At 35.8% G+C, this 19,933-nt stretch overlaps 1 protein-coding gene across 13 annotated transcripts in view; it reads right to left on the minus strand.

The window, feature by feature from the left end:
- Window positions 1-19,933, minus strand: part of Fip1l1 (factor interacting with PAPOLA and CPSF1) — a 55,953-nt gene that overhangs the window by 8,279 nt on the left and 27,741 nt on the right. For 8 of the 13 annotated variants that reach the window (XM_090343590.1, XM_090343591.1, XM_090343602.1 and 5 more), the window contains 4 exons: window positions 16,530-16,623; window positions 14,141-14,297; window positions 2,178-2,204; window positions 224-278 (listed from right to left, as the gene is read on the minus strand). In XM_090343590.1, the coding sequence (XP_090199716.1) occupies window positions 224-278; window positions 2,178-2,204; window positions 14,141-14,297; window positions 16,530-16,623 (333 nt within the window). The remainder of the gene's footprint in view (window positions 1-223; window positions 279-2,177; window positions 2,205-14,140; window positions 14,298-16,529; window positions 16,624-19,933) is intronic. The other 5 variants (XM_090343603.1, XM_090343599.1, XM_090343600.1 and 2 more) reach the window with 1 other exon arrangement.

The raw sequence follows: 19,933 nt of genomic DNA on the forward strand, positions 1-19,933 counted from the left end.
TGTCATAAATATTTAAAGCCTAAGTAAAAGATTCCTATTCTAAATTTCTATATTTTAGGGGTTTTTTTGTCTGTTTTGTCATCAGGCATTAGGTTAAACATTTTATAGTAATTAAGATTTACAAATTAATAGGCAGATGAAATGATTATAAATACAAGTCTTCTGTTAAAAGGCTATCAATAAATCAATGACCAAAACTTAACAGCCACCCATACTGCTTTACCTTTCTATTGTTGGTATAAGAGATGGTGGTGGAGCGCCTGGTGGAGGAGGAAAACCTGAAACATTCAATAGTAAGATAAGAATAATTAGCAGACTGCACTGATGATTTCACCAGTGAAACAAAGCTGCTGTGTTTCACTAAATTTCTCTGGGGATATAAACGTGCTTCTCTACATTCTAATGAATAGAAAAACATGGAACTTAAACATATTCAGCTTTTTGGAGTAATAAAAATTTCAATAAACAGTCTGGCCTAACAGAGCACAAACTGGGAGTCAGGACACTTGGTCTTATTTTCAGCACCACACATAGCCCATTTTGTGAGTATGAGAAAGTTAAGTCTCAATGCCTTACCTTTTCCTATAAAAAACAGTAGTAGTGTTGCCACCAGATAGATTGTATTTGAAATAGTTTATAGAAGAAAAGCCGATAAAATAGCATTTACCTCCTTTAAAAAAATAATATCAGATGTATAGAAATTCCCTTAAAATATACAATTTGTAAATGAACCTAACCGGCAAACATATAAAAGTATTTTTAACAGCATAACCCCAATTAACTATTTTACAAAGAAAGGCAAATAGTGGAGTTTTTCATTAACATAGAAGAAAATAACTTGTACCTTTGTAACAGAAGATCTGCATTCTCAAATAATTTTCAGCACCACAGAATAATATTGCAAAAGCGGATTTTAACAGTTAAGTCTACTCTGCACTTTCAAATTCATTAGGAAATACAGCATCCCAACAGAAGACTTAAGATTCCACAACTTACAATACCTAGTTTTTTCCAAAATTTAACAACCCTGACTATTAGGAAATGATATAATTTAAATCGCTAACACAATAATTCATTCATATGCTGTCCTCAGGCAAAAGTATTCCACTATCAAGACCTCTATTATCTTCTAAGTACTTGAGAATTCTACTAACCCTCTTCTTCAGTGTTCTATGTAAAAATAAATGCTACTCTTTTTATCCCTTCTCAAAGCTCCATGCAAATAAGTTTTAGTCGTGCTTCAAACTATTTCAAGTTTACTATGTTCTTCACTATTTCCAGTTTTTGGATCTGTAACTCCTTTATTAAATATTAGTACAAGCACAATTACCACAGTAGTCCTAGATTCCACAAACCTACATTATACAGCCTCACAACCAATCCCTTTGACTTTGCTTGGTAAGTCTGTCAGACACATTTACACATCATCAGTGACTCTATCCCACACCTAAACGTATACACTATCCTGTGCAATCTAACCTTCACTATTTCTGTTTACCCAGGTCATTTTGAATTTAGTCCCACCCTTCCAGTGTTATCACTATTCCTCATTTCACATTTTCCTTGGCTTTCAGTACTGAGCTGAGTAAACACAGTTATGAACAGGGTTCACTCTACTAGCCAATAAAAAGAAACACCTGACAAAGACAGAAACAACAGCGTTGTTCTATAAATAAACTCCAATTCACCATATTATTACAGCAATGAACAATTAATTAGCACTCTAAAAATTACCACCTGACCAGTTTTCAGTCCATCTACTACTGTGTGGTTCAGAACTATTTTCTCATGAAACTAAATTGTGACAACAGGATAAAAAAAGAAAAATCATGATAAAATGAACATAAATTCTTTTTCTTTTCTCTTATAGTCACTTTATCATATAAAATATTCAATGGTCAAAAAGGTTTTTGATAAAGATTTTTACATTCATATTTTCTTCACAAATTGGAAAGTGAGAATTTTCTCACAATTTCTATTTCCACAGAAATGGGTAAGACAAGTATAAGAAAACTGCATATCTTAAAACTGGAATGAAGCAAAGGCAGAGCTGAAAATAGGACCTTGAAATCCCAATAGCCAAGTTCATATTCTAACCACTTCAACACTGACCCTCCTAAGCTGGAAATTTCATGTTCATTAACAATGATGGAAAAAACATGAAAAAAAAGTTTTACCTGGAGGTGGTACAGTTATTGGAATACCTAAAAAACAAGTGATGAAATTTAATATAGTAACTGGATTTCAGAACCTGTTATGTATTTATGCCATCACCAAAACAAACTTTGAAATAAACCCCTTGCCTCATTATCCTCCTGGCTTAGCACTCAAGAGAAGCATTCTGTTTTCTTGCAGACCAACAATTCGAGTAAAACGTCCAACTTCCTTGATGAAAAACCAGTCTAACAACTCTGATAACAAGATTGCCCCCACTAGTTGTAATCACAGATGAAGTTAGACATCACTTAAAAAGCACACTTATGCATATGCAAACATCAAACTCCAAAATATTAATGCTAACTAGCTTTTGATAATTAGTGTCCAGTTTTGAGGCAGTGAACATTTTAATAAGGAAACTGACCTACGGCTCAGTGGTGCAAGGACATCTCTTACTTTTGAAAAATTCAATGTTTTGGCTTTGCAATTATTCAGACTGCTATAACTAGTGTTAGTAAGAGAGGCTTAATATTTTCCTGGATTTGTAGGAGGAGAAAAATGGGGCACAAGAAATTCATATGTATCTGTATACATATATAGGTGCATATGTATCTACATTTGTACCAGCAAGGCACACTAAGGTGAATGTAATAAACGATTTACTTCTACCTCTCAGAAAATAATAGTGACTCTCACTCATTATCTGAACATATTGCAAACTTAAAGAAAACTACATGTGAACATTCTCAATTTATACTGACCAAATATGGATTTAAGTACAAATGTAAAATTGATTACTAAACTTCCATGTTTTAGGAGATACATGAGAGGCAATTTATGTAGCACACAAACTTTCAGTTGAAAAAACAATGATTTCTAATTAAAAGGAAAAAAAAGTAAAACAACTTTTTCATGAAAAGTTTTTATACCATAAATAAGGTCAACAAAGCTGGCGTGATTTATAAAAGCCTATTTTTAAAAAGATCAATATTAGTCTAAAAGAAAAAAATCTTATTAACTAAATGCATGCAAAAAATGAATTACTTTCAAATGTTTCTTGACAAAAGAACAATGCAAATTTGCTAGCAGTTTACAAACTTAAAATATGTTTTTATCAGAATAAGACATATAAAAAAGATCTTAAGACAGCAAATGGAGGGCTAGGGATGTGACTCAAATGGGAAAAGTGTCTATCTGGCTAGCATGAGGCCAAACCTCAGTACTGCCTCTTCCCAAAATGACAGCAAATGTCCTTAAAAGAGAGTCTAAATCACCTGATTTAGCCATCCATACAATACAACAATATGCTAAACTACAAAGCCAACAAAACTACATATAACATAGTTACATTTCATAAGATATCAGGCTTCCACAAATCTACCAAATGAACACGCAGTTAATGTCATTTCACATCCGCTATGAGATTGCCTTGCTGCTTCCTAAATCATTTAACTAATCCCACAGACAATATAAGCTAACAGAATCTAAGATTAAGCTAAATGGCAAAGCATTATTCTTTATACTAGCAATATATACTATTATATTATTTTTAGTCTTTAAAACAAAGATTTTTCTTTACTACTTGATCTAGTTTTCATATATATGATTATTTTCTTTAGTAAGACTATATTAACATTTAACATCCACTTTGTGATACTATAATCAATTTTATTAAGTGTATAATCAGTATGTACCACATCAGTTAATACTACAGTAGCTTAATAAAATGTGAATGCAAAAAATAAGAAATTACTAATCTACACCTTCAAAATGTAGTTCTCAACATTTAAGAGGGTGTTGGGAGTGTGGCCTAGGGGTAGGGGGTAGAATGCTTGCCTAGCATGCACAAAGCCCTACATTCAATTACTTGGTATCACATATACAGAAAAAGCCAGAAGTGGCACTGTGGCTTAAGAGTCAGAGCACTAGCCTTGAGCAAAAGTGCTCAAGGACAGTGCCTAGTCCCTGAGTTCAAGCCCCAGGACGACCCCCTTCCCCCACAAAAAAAAAAATTAAGAGGTAATAGTTTCTGATATAAATATATTCTGAAATGGATGATGAAATCTGTGGATCACAGTTCAAACTCAGTGGGGGAAGTAAAGTCTATGAGAAAATGATCTCCACTTAACCACTAAAAAGCCAGAGCTGTGACTCAAGTAATACTGTGCTAGCTTCTAGCAAAAAAGCTCAGGAACAGTGCCTAAACACAGTTCAAACCCCAGGACCAGCACACACACACACAAAAATCATTAAAGCATCTTAAGCCTGAGGCTCACACCTCTTATCCTAGCTACTCAGAAAACTGTTCTCTGAAGATCAAAGTTCAAAACCAGCCCAAGCAGAAAAGTCAGAAAGACCTTCATCTTTATAAACCAGTTATAACAGTTGTACTAGATGCATGGCACAAGTGAAAAAGAGGACTAGCTATATACAAAAAAAGACAATCTAGAGCCAGAGACCTTGAGAAATCTCTGGTAATAGCACATTTCTGTTTGTATGTGGGCATGCATACATGCATGCATGAACATATATTGACTTTTGCCAACAAAATGAGAAATAATGTAAGGAAGAGAAAATCTCTTCTCTCCTTCTAAACACCTCTCTACCTTTCTGGCCAACATGTACAAAGCCTAGCCCATGAACCTAGAGAATATAAAACAAGTGTTGTGATTCCTAGACATGCTTTTTCCCCACTCCTTTTACATTTTTATTATTATTTTTTACTATCTTTAAGTAGTGATACAAAGGAGTTGCCATTAACAAAGCAGTTCATGAATACAATGCATCTTGATCAATGACTACCCCTTTGAACATTCTCATCCATCCTTCCCCTTCCCTCATTGCATTCTCCTCCTCTTCTCTACCATTATCCCTTTTTTTCCACCCTCCACCCCTTTTCAAGTACCAGCTTCTTGGTGTTTATGTTGTTGATCTTTGATTTATCTCCTATGTGTAAAGTAGTAGAAAAAACTATTTGTCTTCCTGGAGACCCTTATGTAACTGACATAAGAGTAAAATTTCAGCCAGGCACTGGTGGCTCATGCCTGTAATCCTAGCTACTCAGGAGGCTGAGACCTGAAGATCACCACTCAAAGCCAGCCTGGACACCAAAGTCAAAAGCCCGGGAAGCCCGGGAGACTCTTACCACCAATTAACCTTAAGAAAACAGGCAGTGGCACTGTGGCTTTTGAAGTAGGGTGGTAGCCTTGAGCTGAAGAGCACAGGGACAGCGCCCAGACCCAGACTTCAAGTTTCCAAATAAATAAATAAAAATAAATAAGAGTAAGATTTCTAGTAGTGATGAGCAGCTTATTGAAGTCTAATGGGCTAAGTAGCTTATTGATATTGAAACTCCAGCGTGCACCAGAATCACTCAAAGTGTTTAAGTATGGAGCACTTGGCTCTTGGTATAATTTTTGGCTGAGAAGGAATAAAGTGGGACTAGAAAATCTGCAATACAAAAAGAATTTTTCAGTAGATGCTAATGCTAGCCTGGTATTTTGAGAATCACTATATCCTAATTTCACTGCTGAAAAACTCAGTGCTGAATACAGTTGAAATAAATTCTAAATTGTTATAAATGAAGCTACATAGAACAGTAAAATGCTGTCAGTCTAGATTCACAAAAAAGAATCACACTCACACCTACAATCCTAGCTACTCAGGAGGCTGAGATCTAAGGATTTTGGTTCAAAGCCAGGCCAAGCACTAAAGAACCTGAGACTCTTTATCTTCAATTAACCACAAGAAAATGGGAAGTGGCCCTGTGGCTCAAGGGTAGGGCAGTAGCCTTGAACTGAAGAGCTCAGGGATAGTGCCCAGGCCCAGAGTTCAAGTCCCACAACCAACCAAAAAATAACATAAGAGTAGGGGAATTGTGGATAGGGGAAGAAGGGATTTTAGAGTACTGAAAGGGGTGACACTGATCAAGACATACGGTACTCATAAAATGCTTTACTAAATGACAACTCCTTTGTACAACTACTTAAAAAAATAATAATACACTGCCACTATGAAAATACAACAAATTTTGTTGAAATAGTTTTGAGAATGGAAGGAGGTAGAAAAGGAGAGTGGTAGAGGTGGTGAGGCTGACTGTGGACATGCACAGATAAAACAACGAAATGCTTCCTTATAATGTAAAACTACATAATAAAAATGTTTTATGTTAGACTATTATGATTAATATTTTGTTTGGCTAAAATGATCACTCATATTTTGCTTATAACCAATCATATAGGAAAGTGGCATTACTATGCAACTCTATACAATATTCATTAAGAATATCTTATAAAAAAATTTATTTTTGGTCATGGGGCTTGAACTCTGGGCCTGGACTCTGTCCCTAAGCTCTTTAGCTCAAGGCTACAGCCTTAAACCTGGGCCTAGGCGTTGTCCCTAAGCTCTACAGCTCAAGGCTACTGCCCTAACCCTTGAGCCACAGCCCCACTTCCCTTCTAGTTGTTAACTGGAGGTAAGAGTCTCTCTGTCTTTAGGGTCTTTAGTGCCCAGGCCGAACTGATCCTCTGATCTCAGCCTCCAGAGTAGTCAGATTACAGGCATGACTCACCACTCCCAGCTAAGAATTAATTTTCAAAATTAAAAAACAAAATCCTAAAAAGGTAGCATGGTGGCTTATGCCTATAATACCAGCTACTCAGAAGGAGCATTATTTAAGGTCAGAGGGGAGGGGAGGGTACTTTAGTGAGATACCCCCATCCAATCTACCAACAAGATGTGGGCTAGAAAAGAGGCTCAAGTGGTAGTCTGTCTAACAAACACAAGATTCTGAGATAGACCACCTTGATCCTCAGATCTCAGCCTCCTCAGTAGCTAGGATTACAGGCATGAGCCACCGCAGTGGCTAAGAATTCTTTTTCAAATGTATTTCTGAAAAAATGTATAATTCTAGCAAATAGTAAAGATCTAAAGCAATCTGTTGGCTAAGACTAAACCATAATATAGTAGCTTGACAACTTAAATTTACTAAATAACATTTCAGTTAAATGATAACATTCACCTAATACAGGTCAACCTTCTAAGGACTTTAGAAAAGTCTCAGAGACCCCTAAAAGTCAAAACTACTCTCATAAAAATGTTAAACTGTTAGATAGGCATGATGGATTTTACACCTACAATTTCTAGCACTAGGGTAAGGAGGGGTTGCCTTTTGCTCAAGACTACCTCGCTAATACTTGGAGCCACAGCACCACTTCCAGTTTTGTGGTGGTTAATTACATTGGTAAATCTATAGACTTTCCTGCCTATGTTGGCTCTGAACCTCAATCCTTAGATCTCAGCCTCCTGAACAGCAAAGATAGCAAATGTGAGCCACCAGTACCCAAGACAGGCAAGAGGTCTTGAAGAATGTATCTTCTTTAGACATGGTGTCTTCTAAATGAAAGAATCAGCAGGGGCACCAGGATAGAGGTTTCCAACCTGAATAATACTATTATTGGAAGAAATCCTAAAGTACTGCTTTCCTCCTGTATATTCTCTATGAGGAAAAGGCTGTGTTTTACTGAGGTTGTGATTTATGGTATCACTACAAATTCAGTATAGAAGCTGATGGTGAGGGCCAGCTGGTCCCATCTCTCATAGCTCTCAGCTCACTCTTTCCCTAGTCAACATGAAGCCCATTCATTAGAGGTAGTAAATAATTAGCCACCAACTCCCTTTACCTAGGACAGTCCCTTGGTTCTGAGCTATATTCATATAAGGCAGCAAGGTCCCCCACTAAACCTCACAGGTCCTATAGATCACTTAAGGTGATACTCCTTTGAAAGGTAGCAGAATCCCTCAAACCTCCCAGGTTAGAAAAGGTACCCAACACAACAGCCTGTACCCTTGTTTGTGCGGAGGAGTCTTGCCAGTCCCTTTCCAGGCAATAAATCCTTCCTTTGTTCTTTCTCCTGGATGTCCCTGTGGTTTTCTGGCAAAGTCTGAGTATTTTTTAACAGAAGCAAATGAGAGCCTAGCTTTTCCCTATTAGGCCAGAGGAAAAAGAACAACAAAAGTTCGAAAGAACATTTCTTGTCACTAAACCCTTTTTTATTAAAAAAAAAAAAAATGAGGTTTTAAAAAGGTTTTCTGTTAAAATGTAATGAAACCAATCGTTGCTAGTTTAGTTCCTTAGTTTCTCAGTTTTAATTTCTCATAACAGAATAACTATAGCGCTGGGCATAGTGGCTCACGCCTGTAATCCTAACTACTCAGGAGCTGAGATCTGAGGATCAAGTTTCAAAGCCAGCCCGGGCACAAAAGGACCTGAGACTCTTATCTCCAATTAACCTCTAGAAAATGGGAAGTGGAGCTTGGCTCAAGGGTAGGACAATAGCTTTGAGAGAAGAGCTCAAAGCTGAAGAGCTCAGGGATAGCACCCAGGCCTGGGCTGAGTTCAAGCCCCATGACCCACACACAAAAAAAAAAAGCTATAGATGCTACAGCTATTTTGGGTGGGGTCTGCAGTGATTTATTAACAGTATGAGAAAGTCTATGATCAAAAAAGTTCAAGAAATGCTAATGTTAAAAGGCCTTGATGTAAAAAAAAAAATCAATGTTAATAAATTCTTTAAATAAAAAAAAAGAAAAAGAAAACAAAACAAAAGCCAGCATACTTGGACTGAGAAGAAAATGGGACTCAAGTGGTAGAGCTCTGGCCTTGAGCAAAGAAGCTCAAGGACAGTGCCTGGCCCTGAGTTCAAGCCCCAGGACTAGCCATAAACAAACAACAAAAAAAGCCAGTCTACTAAGACAAATAATCTGCTGATTGTAGACCTTACAGAAAAGGTATAAAGAAGCCAGGTGCTGTAGCTCACCCCTGTAATCTGAGCTACACAGGAGGCTGACATCAAAGGATAGAGGTTCAAAGCCAAATGACATACACTGAAGTCCTTGAGACTCTTATCTTCAATTAATCACCAGAAAACCAGAAGTGGCTCTGTGAAAACCAGAAGTGGCACTGTGGCTTTAGGGGAGGACGGCAGCCTAGAGTTGGAGAGTTCAGGGAAAAATGCTCAGGCCCAGAATTCAAGTTCTATGATGCACCAAAAAAAAAAGAGAATGTAGAAAGACCCCAGATGTCAGATGCTCTACCTCCTCTGTCCCCACAGTAGTATCAACCCAAAATATAGATGACAGTTGTTTACATAATGAGCAATACTGATAACTGAGTAAGGTGCTGATTTACATGACAATAGTCTTAAAAAAAAAAAGGAACTTGTAAAATGTAAACCTCACATTCAGTTTTAGAAGCAGGGATGCTTTGTAGTCCAGAGTAGTTGGGTGGGTTACATTAAAAAAAAAAAACAAGGAGTCTTTTAAATTAGAAAAATTCTACTCACAGACTTAAGTTCAACTTTTCCCAAGACTTTCAGAATCACAGTCACTTTTTTTCTTTTCAAAGTCAGTCGTGGGGCTTGAACTCTGAGGCTAGGTGCTGTCCGTGAGCTCTTCAGCTCAAGGCTACCTCCCTATCCTTGAGCCATGACATCACTTCTGGTTTTCTGGTGGCTATTTGGAGATAAGAGTCTCGGAAGAATTTAGTGCTAGGGCTGGCTTTGAATCGCTGTCCTCAGATCTCAGCCTCCTGAGTAGTTACAACTACAGGCGTGAGCTACAACATCCCCAAGGAGTTTTAATATAACTTCCCAAAGATTTTTAACACTGGAAGTGAATCAAATTAAATTTGCCTTCTATCATTATAAAAAAAAAATGAAGGGCTGGGAGTTTGGCCTAGTAGTTAAAGTGCTTGCCTAGCATGCATGAAGACCCGGGTTCTATTCCTCGGTACCACATACATAGAAAAAAAAGCTGGAAGTGGTGCTGAGGCTCAAGTGGTAGAGCTCTATCCTTGAGAAAGTCCAAGGACAGTGCTCAGGCCCTGAGCTCAAGCCCAGGACTGGCAAAAAAAAAAAAAAAAAATGAAGACTAGCTGGGAGCATTGGCTCATGTCTGTTATCCTAGCTACTCAGGAGGCTGAGATCTGAGGATCAGAGTTCAAAGCCAGCCCAAGCACTAAAGATCGTGACACTCTTATCTCCAATTAATCACTAGAAAACCAGAAATGGTGCTGTGGCTCAAAGGGTAGGGCAGTAGCCTTGAGATGAAGAGCCCAGGGACAATGTCCAGGCCTAGAGTTCAAGCCCCATGACTGGAAAAAAAATCAGTAGCCTTTCTGTACGCCAACAGTGTATAGAAAGGGAAATTATGAAAACAATCCCATTTGCAATTATCACACATACAAAAAAAAATACTAAGAATTAACCAGAGATGTAAAATATCTACGTAATGAAAACTGTCACAATTTTAGGAAAGAAATTAAAGAGGACACCAGGAAATGGAAAGACCTTCCATGTTCGTGGATAGGTAAACATATTGTGAAAATGGCTAAATTGCTACGAATTCAATGCAATTCCCATCAAAATCCCAATGATGTTTTTTGCTCAAAACAATCCAAAAATTCATATGGAACAACAAAACACCTAGAGTAACCAAAGCAATTTTAGGCAAAAAAAAAAGAGGGGGGGCAATGTAGGTTGCATCACAATACCAGACTTCAAACTCTACTACAGAGCCATAATGACAAAAACAGTTTAGGATTGGCACTAAAATTGACCAGAAGATCAATAGAACAGACTAAAAGACCCAGAATTAAAACCGTACATGTATAATCATCTGATATTTGACCAAGAAACAGCCTCTTCAACAACTGGTGATGGGAAAACTGGGCAGCTATATGCAGAAAACTAAAGGTGGGTCCCTGCTTGGCACCATGACTCTTATCTCCAATTAACCACTACAAAACTGGAAGTGGTGCTGTGGCTCAAGGGATAGGGCAGTAGCCTTGACCAATGGGGGTGGGGGAAAGAGGAGGAAATCTTATTGCCTGATGCATACTTAACCTCCTGTATATTATCTCTATAATAACAATAAATTAATTTTTAAATTATTATTATTATTATTCTGCCAGTTCTGGGGCTTGAACTCAGGGCCTGACCATTGTCCTTGGGCTTTCCTCAAGGCTAGTGTTCTACCACTTGAGCCACAGCACCATTTCCAGTTTTTTTCTATGTATGTGGTACTGAGGAACCGAACCCGGTCCTCATGCATGCTAGGCAAGCACCCTACCATAAACAAGGCCAAACTCTCAGCCCCTAAATTATTATTTTTTTAAATCAACATTTAAGCCAGGCACTGGTGGCTCATACTTGTAACACTACCTACTCAGGCAGAAAAGTCCAATTAACCACCCACAAACACACATTAACACACATTACCACACATATAAGAACATAGAGCAGAATAGCACAGGGACTATTCCTTTTTATATTATACAGAAAGCAAAAGACTTCTCTAAGGAAAAAGAAATACCTTACAAGACAACAGACAAAGACTCTTCCCTCAATTGTGCCTTTCAGTTATTAGTTACTTCTGATTCCAATACAATTTAATTTACAACAAACTATAGAATACAGTGTAATCATGTAGCAAATAAAAACTTAATATACAGTTTTTAGCAGGGCCTACATTGTGTCTATGAAGCCATATTACTATTTAGAGATAATGTAAATTTTGATTGAACATACTACCTGATTATCTGAAAACCACTTTGGTATTACAAAAACATAAAATATGTAGCCAACATATTCAGGGAATGCTGAGTATACAGTGTACTGTTATAGAAAAACATGAAAATATACTATTATCTTTTCAACAGCTCACATTTAGCAAAAATAAAGAATACTTCAAGTAGTACCAACTTAGAAATATTTGATTTTAATGTCACTTGAAAACACTCTCCCCTACCATATATGCCACAGTTAGATACTAATTAATTCAGGATTAGAATTCAGTTGAATAATTTTCCTTGAATATTGACATGGCAGCAGAAAAACGTAATTCAAGAATAAGCATCAAAGGAAAGACAGGATAGAGATTACAGAGCTTAACACTAAGATAAATAGATAAAGCTACAGAAAACAATCAATGGAATATAATATAATGCCATCAGTAAATCTATACATCACTCAAGATCTGTTTTTATAAACAAATGTTACAAGATATAGAGTAACCTCAACATTTTGCAAAAATAAACTTCCAAATGAATGCCATTGACTATCGGAAATATTCTAGTTTTTTTCATTCAATCACATCACTTTTCTCCAATCTTAATATAATATAAACAAGCTAGCCGAAGACATAGAAAGGTCAGCCATTTAAAGATACTAATACTCATTTAAAGATACTAATACTCATTTAAAATGAGGACTTTATACTAAGTGCACCAGGGCAGACAAAGAAAGAGGAATACTCTATAATATCTCTTATATGTGAAATATATATAAAAAGTAGAGAGTAGAATGGAAGTGAGGTACCAGAGGCTGGTATAAGGGTGGAAATGAAAACTTTTAATGAAAGTGATATGCAAGTTCTGTTAGGAAGAAAAATTATTTTTGAGATCTAATGTTTAAAATAGTATTCACAGCAAATGACTGTATGTTTCAAAATTGATAACTGATTTGGAATATTCACATTACAAAATCTGGTGAGAATGTGAGGTGATATTGCTATAACTAGCTTAAAATAATTACATGATATAAACATACAACAACACACAACATAACCCATAAACATGAATACTTTATCAGTAAAAAAATAACTTTAAAATACTTAAAAAAGTTCTTTAAAAAGAAAAAAAATTTTTCAAATCTTCTTTAGTACTGAAATAGATAAATTGAGTTAGGACCACTATCACCAGCATTTATCATTTTTAATCTCATTAATCAAATATTGAAAAATCATTTTCTCCATCTTTTTTTCCAAAGGATAAACTCATTTATAAATTACTTTAAGTCGTGGTTATGAACATTAAGTGCTCTATCATTTGGTTAATTCTGAACATAGCAAAGACCTAAGAACCACAGGTTCAATCCCAATCTGCAAATAGTCTGCACTCAAATTAGCAGTTGAAAGTCATTAAACTTTATAATTAATGTAGAGGACTGGGAATATGGCTTAGTGATAGTGTGCTTGCCTAGAAATAATGTTGACTGGTGGAGGCACACACCTCAACTATTTCACTCGTCTCTGTTTTCAGACAACAGATTTTCTAAAGCCAGGAATCAGTTTTTGTAACAGTTTTCATCTTAGTGGGAGGTGAGCTGATAGTGAAAGGAAAACAAAGGTGTTGAGGGTGAAAAGAAAGAATAACTGACAGTTAAAGGGCAAGGATGAATAAATATATTAGGTAAGAACACAATATGAAGACTATTTTTATTTTTGTCTTTATTCTGGACACGGTGGGCACTACAAAGCAAAGGTAGTAGTTCTCTTATAAAGTACAGTGAGAGTGCATGGGTTCTTTTTTTTTTTTTTTTTTAAATAAAGTGCTTTACTAACAGAATTTTCTGATAAAAACTAGCTGCTAATTTTTGATCATTTATTACTGACACTCTCCCAGGGAAGAAATAACTTAATCTCGTTAGTTTCATAAAAAGTTCATTAAGAGGAACAAATATTGAAAACTTACTGTAAAGAAAAACTAAAAAGCCATCAAATGAAAGATCAAAAGTATAATATAAATGAAATTTGGGGACTTTTTCTTAAAAATCAAAAGTAACTTAAAAACATGATAAAAAGGTTTTTTCCCCTCAAAAACAAGTAAACATATCACTAACATTTCAAGTATGGATTTATATATACACTAATAACAACTTTAGTTTCAGGATTACTACCGTATTTCGTGTTGAATTTTAGTATCTGTATATTCTCTATTTTAAAATATTGTCTCTGCTTTGCTGAAATAAAGTCATGGATAATCTATTTCAGTATAAATCTGTTGAAGGCAAAATAAGTGCCATAATTACAACTTCTCATTCAATGAAATCACTTGTATTTTAAAAAATATACTTTCACTGTTAAACTGGAAAAAAATTATAGTTATTTTCTTCCAATAATCAAATACCTTTTTATAATTATTTACCTGGTGGTGGGATCAGAGGTGGAGCAGTACTGACAGTTGGAGGAGGTGGAAGAAAGGGGGGCGGAGGAAGATGGGTAGGAGGAGCTCCTGGAGGGAAAAATGGAGGTGGTTTGCTAAAATTGTTGTCTACTTCAGTAGCAGATCTTTCAGAAAGGACCTAAAATTAAGACCATAGTGAGTTAGAAGATGAGTAAATGTTACCGAAACTTAATCTTACTAAATTACTCCATTTAGCCTAAAGCAATTAATTCAAATATGTTATTTGTAAGGATAATATTTCTTTGTGTTACATATTTTACACACACACACACGTACATATATATATATATATATATATATATGAGCCTACACTTACACTTCTTTAAATGTTCATAGTCAAAGCTTGAAAAAGTAACTGCCTTATCACCAAGGAAAGTTATCGAGAAATAATAACACCTCAAATAAGAAATAAGTACCTTATAAATATAATGCAATACTATATTTATATCCCAAACAAAGTTAAAGCAATATAATCATGAACCATGTAGAGACAACCCTAAGAAATGATCACAACATTTAAACATTCACTGTGCCAATTACTATCTGCTACAATCTGGTAGCAATGGGTTGCAAGTGGCAGGCACTTGGACTTTCTCAAGGACAGAGCTCTTTTTTCTATGTCTGTGGTACTAAGGAATCAAATCCAGGTCTTCATGCATGCTAGGCAAGCACTCTACCAACTAGGCAAAACACCTGGCCCAACTTTTTTTTTTTTTGGTGGTCATGGGGCTTGAAGTTGGCACTGTCCCTGAGCTCTTTAGCTCAAGGCTAGCCCTCTATCATTTGAGCCACAGTGCCATTTCCAGTTTTCTGCTGGTGTTAATTAGAAATAAAGTCTCACAGACTTTGGTGCCTAGCCTGGCTTTGAACCTAGATCCTCAGATCTCAGCCTCCTGAATAATAGGATTACAGGCATGAGACACCAGCACCTGGCTTTTTGTAAGTCAACTTTTTAAATGAACCTTGCAACTTTGACAGCAAAGGTTCATACTGTAAAAAGTAAAATAGTGTTTTCAAAATGATGATCTGTGTCAACAGGAAAAGAGGCAGGCATCTTACAGAAGCATTTTAAACCTTATGAAATATAATAACAAGCATCTAGAAATATGGACCTTTGAAAACTCACCTGACATACTCAAATGTGCAAATGTTTGGATAGTAAAAAAAAAAATCAGTCAAATCAGTGCTTTAAATTTAATTTATACTTTTTGATGACTAAAGCTTATCATTTAAACATGCAATTTTCCTTTTCAGTAAGATTGTCAGTATATAAATACAGGAATTTTTATAAGGTATCTACTCAATATATATATTTTTTATTCTATTTTATTGTCGAGGTAATGTATACAGGGGTTACAGTTACAGAATTTTTTTATTAAAGAATTTATTAACATTGATTTTTACATCATATTTCAAATGATGTGTTTAACTTGTAAATAAGTATTCAAGAGGGAATCTCTATATACAATCACAGACACTAATTTTTAGAACACAATCAAAATTAGGCTAAAGGTTTGTATATCATAGATACGTATTACTCAAAGTAGTAAAACATTATGTCTACTTTTTAAGTCTGAAGCAAGTATTTTTTAAAAGCATGGCATTTTAGTAACAGGAGGAAATGATCCTAAATACATAAAAATGTTAAAACATCTTAATGCATTTACATAATCAGTGTCAAAACAATTTTGACTCTGTGTGTGTATATGTACGTTATGTGTATGCAAATCCTTGGTTAACTGAGGGCCTGGGAAATATCCTTGAGCTTTTGTGCTTAAAGTTAATGCTCTACCACTTGAGACAAGCTCATGGACTTTCCTGCCTGGGTTGGCTTCTCACCGTAACCCTCAAATCTCAGCCTACTCTATTTTACTCAGAAATGGCACATATATAAATGATATATACAATGAATCTATCATAAAGAGATTTAAAATTTTTTTTAGGTGGGTCATGGGGCTTGAACTCTGGGCTTGGGCGTTGTACCTGAGCTCTTCGGCTCAAGGCTACCACCCTACTGCTGGAGCCTCAGCGCCATTTCCCTTTTTCTAGTGGTTAATTGGAGGTAAGAGTCTGACAGTCTTTAGTGCCTAGGCTGGCTTTGTACTGCTATCTTCAGATCTCAGCTTCCTGAGTAGCCACAGTGTGTGCCTGGCGTGAGCCACAGTGCCTGGCAAAAATTGTATTTTTTAAATATAGTAAAATACAAGTAATTTTATGTGAGCAAAAAGATACACAAAATAGAAATCCATGTTAACATGTAACATGTAACATGTAGAATTATCAGTGAATCTACTTACTAAGTTTATAACAAGGAAAAAGAAAATTCTGGAAGAAACCCAGAGATTATAACCTGTATATTGCTGTTTTCATTTGCACGTCGCCTTCCTTCTACTCGACTAATAGTTATAGTCTGGCCAATTACATCAATTGCTCCAGGTAATCTCCTGAAACAAAAAAATGAATCAACTCAGATGTCTGAAAAGTAATTTTTAGTAGGAAATAAAAACTAAAATTATTTGTAATGTACTAAAAAAAATATAGAACACTCAGATTTCACTCATTACTTTAGAATGTAATAGACTTTTCTTCAAAAAAAATTTTTTTTTGGGTCAGTCCTGGGGCTTGAACTCAGGGCCTGGGCACTGTCCTTAGACAGTTTTTTTGCTCAAGGATAGCACTCTGCCACTTAAGCTACAGGACCACTTCCAGATGTGGTTCCAGGGAATCAAACCAGCATGCTACCAGTAGGCCACACTCCTGGCCCTGGATTGTCATTTTTTCCGGTAATTTTTAAATAAGCTACAATGAACATATTCAGAAATAATCATGATGTTAAAATTTAAATATCTGTATGGCTTTTTTTCTAAATATATTTATTTTAAGTAATCTACTATTAAAAGTATCATGGAACAGAATCAGACAGCAAATGTTAAACTAAAATAAGTATTCTCAGAGGCTGAGATCTGAGGATCTCCATTCAAAGCCAGCCGGGGCACCAAAATCCATGAGAAGAAAGAAAAAGGAAAGGAGGAAGGAGAAGAAAAGATATAATCTAAAAATTTAACAATATCACTTTCAAATGATAAAGTCTGATGAAAGTAGAGAAGCAACAGGAACAAGCAGTGATTAGTTACCTGGGTACCTGACTCTATCTCTTGCCTTTTCAAGTCTGGTCACAAGTGTTTTCATTAGCTTTGAAGTTGCTTAATACCTTACAAAAACATTTCAAGGGGCCGGGAGTTTGGCCTAATGGTAGAGTGCTTGCCTAGCATGCATGAAGACCCGGGTTCGATTCCTCGGTACCACATACATAGCAAAAAGCCAGAAGTGGTGCTGAGGCTCAAGTGGTAGAGCTCTAGCCTTGAGAAAATCCAGGGACAGTGCTCAGGCCCTGAGCCCAAGCCCAGGACTGGCAAAAAAAAAATAAAAATAAAAAAAAAATTCAAGTACAGTCTACGTCCAATAAGGTTTTTTAAAAAAAAAAAAAGAAAAGAAAAAAGGATGTGCAAAGAGGCTTTTCTGCCTAGTAAAGTGGAGCATGAAGATTACACAACCCAGCTCCAAAGTCAGTACACACCCTTCCCCTTCTTGAATAATAGTATTTACCAAGCTCTTTGAAGCTTGACTATTTTAGAGTAAAAGGAAAATTTTGATTGTGTAAAGGTGATATCTGCTTAAATTTGACTCATCAGAGGATAGTGAATTCATAATGTAGTTAGGGTAGATTACCAATTATCCATACTATCAATTTAATTTTCTTCATTTATGAAAACTGCTTTGTTTACTTTTCATTCAAGAAAGGAGTAGGAGTGGGACTTGAACTCAGGGCCTTTGCACTTGCTACTACTTGATCAAGTCTATAGATCTTTTTGGGTTTTTTTTCCTAATGGGGTCTTGAATGTATTCTTGGGCTGCTTGGTTTGCAATCCTACTATGAAGGCTTCACAAAGTTGAGATAACCTAATTTGTATACTGTATCAGGCTTTCTATTTGCCGAAATGGAGCTTTACAACTTTTATTTTATTTATTTATTTATTTTTTAACAAGTCCTGGGGCATGAAGTCAGGACCTGAGCATTGTTCTTGGACTTTCTCAAGGCTAGAGCTCTACCACTTGAGCCACAGTACTAATTCTGGCTTTTTCTGTGTACATGATACTGAGGAATCTAATTCAGGGCTTTGTGCATGCTAGGCAAGCACTCTTTTATTAGGCTACACTCCCAATCCTTCACAAACTTTTTGACCCACATGGCCCTGAATTATGATTCATCCAATTTCTGTTAAATAAAATATAGGCATGAATTACCTATCAGTTGTTTCTTCTTAATAATTGCTTTGCTAATGTTACTGTTATATATACACCATCAACTTCAATAATATGGTTCAAGTCTGAGCCAGTTACACAAATTATGAATAATTAGTTTGACATAATAAGTATTCAAATGTGTCCATTCAAATGTGTCCAAGTGTTGAAAGGTGGTACCTTACAAATAATTTTTAAAGTTGATCATCTGTAATCCTAGATACTCAGGAGGCTGAGATTTGAGGATTTTGGCTCAAAGCTAGTCTGGACAACAAGTCCATGAAACTACAATCATCAATCAAAAGCCAGAAGTACAAGTGTAGCTGAAGTTATTATATATACTGGGTCTTAAGTTTAAGACCCTGTGTGTGTATGTGTGTGTGTGTGTGTATACATATATATGTATACCATACATATATATATATAAATTTTAAAAAAATGATACTCTAAAAAAATATAAAAACTGTTAAAATAGCACCATTTCTGGCTTTTTCTATGTATGTGGTACCAAGGTCTTTGTTCATGCTAGGCAAGCACTCTACCACTAGGCCAAACTCCCGGCCCTAAAGTTTTAAAATTAAAATACAACACATAAAACAGTAACGTTAAGAGCCATTAACATTAACATGAGCCACCAGGTGGTGGCTCATGCCTTTGTAATCTTAGCTACTCAGGAGGCTGAGATCTGAGGATCTTGGTTTGAAGCCAGCCTGTTCTTATCGCCAACTAACCACTCAAAAGCCAAAGTGGTACTGTGGCCCAAGTGGCAGAACACTAGCCTCGAGCAAAAACAAGTTCAACAACAGTGCCCAGGCCCCAAGTTCAAGCCCCACAAAAAAAAAAAAAGGAAAGAAAGATTACTATCAGATTTAGACACAGGCACAATGCCTGTAATTTTGTAACAGAAGCAAAGAAAAATACTCATCACATAATTATTTAATAACTATAAGCTATATGGATCTATACTTCAGAGTCAGGTATTAAAGTAAAAACACTCAAAGTACCATTGGTGCATTTCATGCACTAATATAGTTATTTCTCATATTCTTTTGGAATGAAGTTACTATTTTCAATTCACAGGCTCACAGAGATAATAATACCTGTTAAGACTTAATGCTTTGTAAATATAACACATACAACAGAAACCAAAATTCTATTAGGGAAGGATGGTTAATCAAAGCACAATAACCACAAGGGACACAGTATATCCTAGGACAACAGTTAAAAGAAGAAGCTGAGATGGAGGCATGGCTCATGTGGTATAAAATCAGCCAATGAGTAAAACCATCAGATATTGAGTTTGAATCACACTCTCAGACCAAAAAAAAAAGAAGCAGATTTAAGCAATGTACATAGTTCTAATACTGTAAAGATTCAGTGGAGTCAAACAGATTTAGTGAGCACCTATTTATGTGGTTAAGTACAACTTATTATGCAATGTATTAGATAGCA

The sequence above is a fragment of the Megascapheus bottae genome, chromosome 13 (assembly GCF_031878675.1).
Source record: "Megascapheus bottae isolate mThoBot1 chromosome 13, mThoBot2.hap1, whole genome shotgun sequence".
NCBI lineage: Eukaryota > Metazoa > Chordata > Mammalia > Rodentia > Geomyidae > Megascapheus > Megascapheus bottae.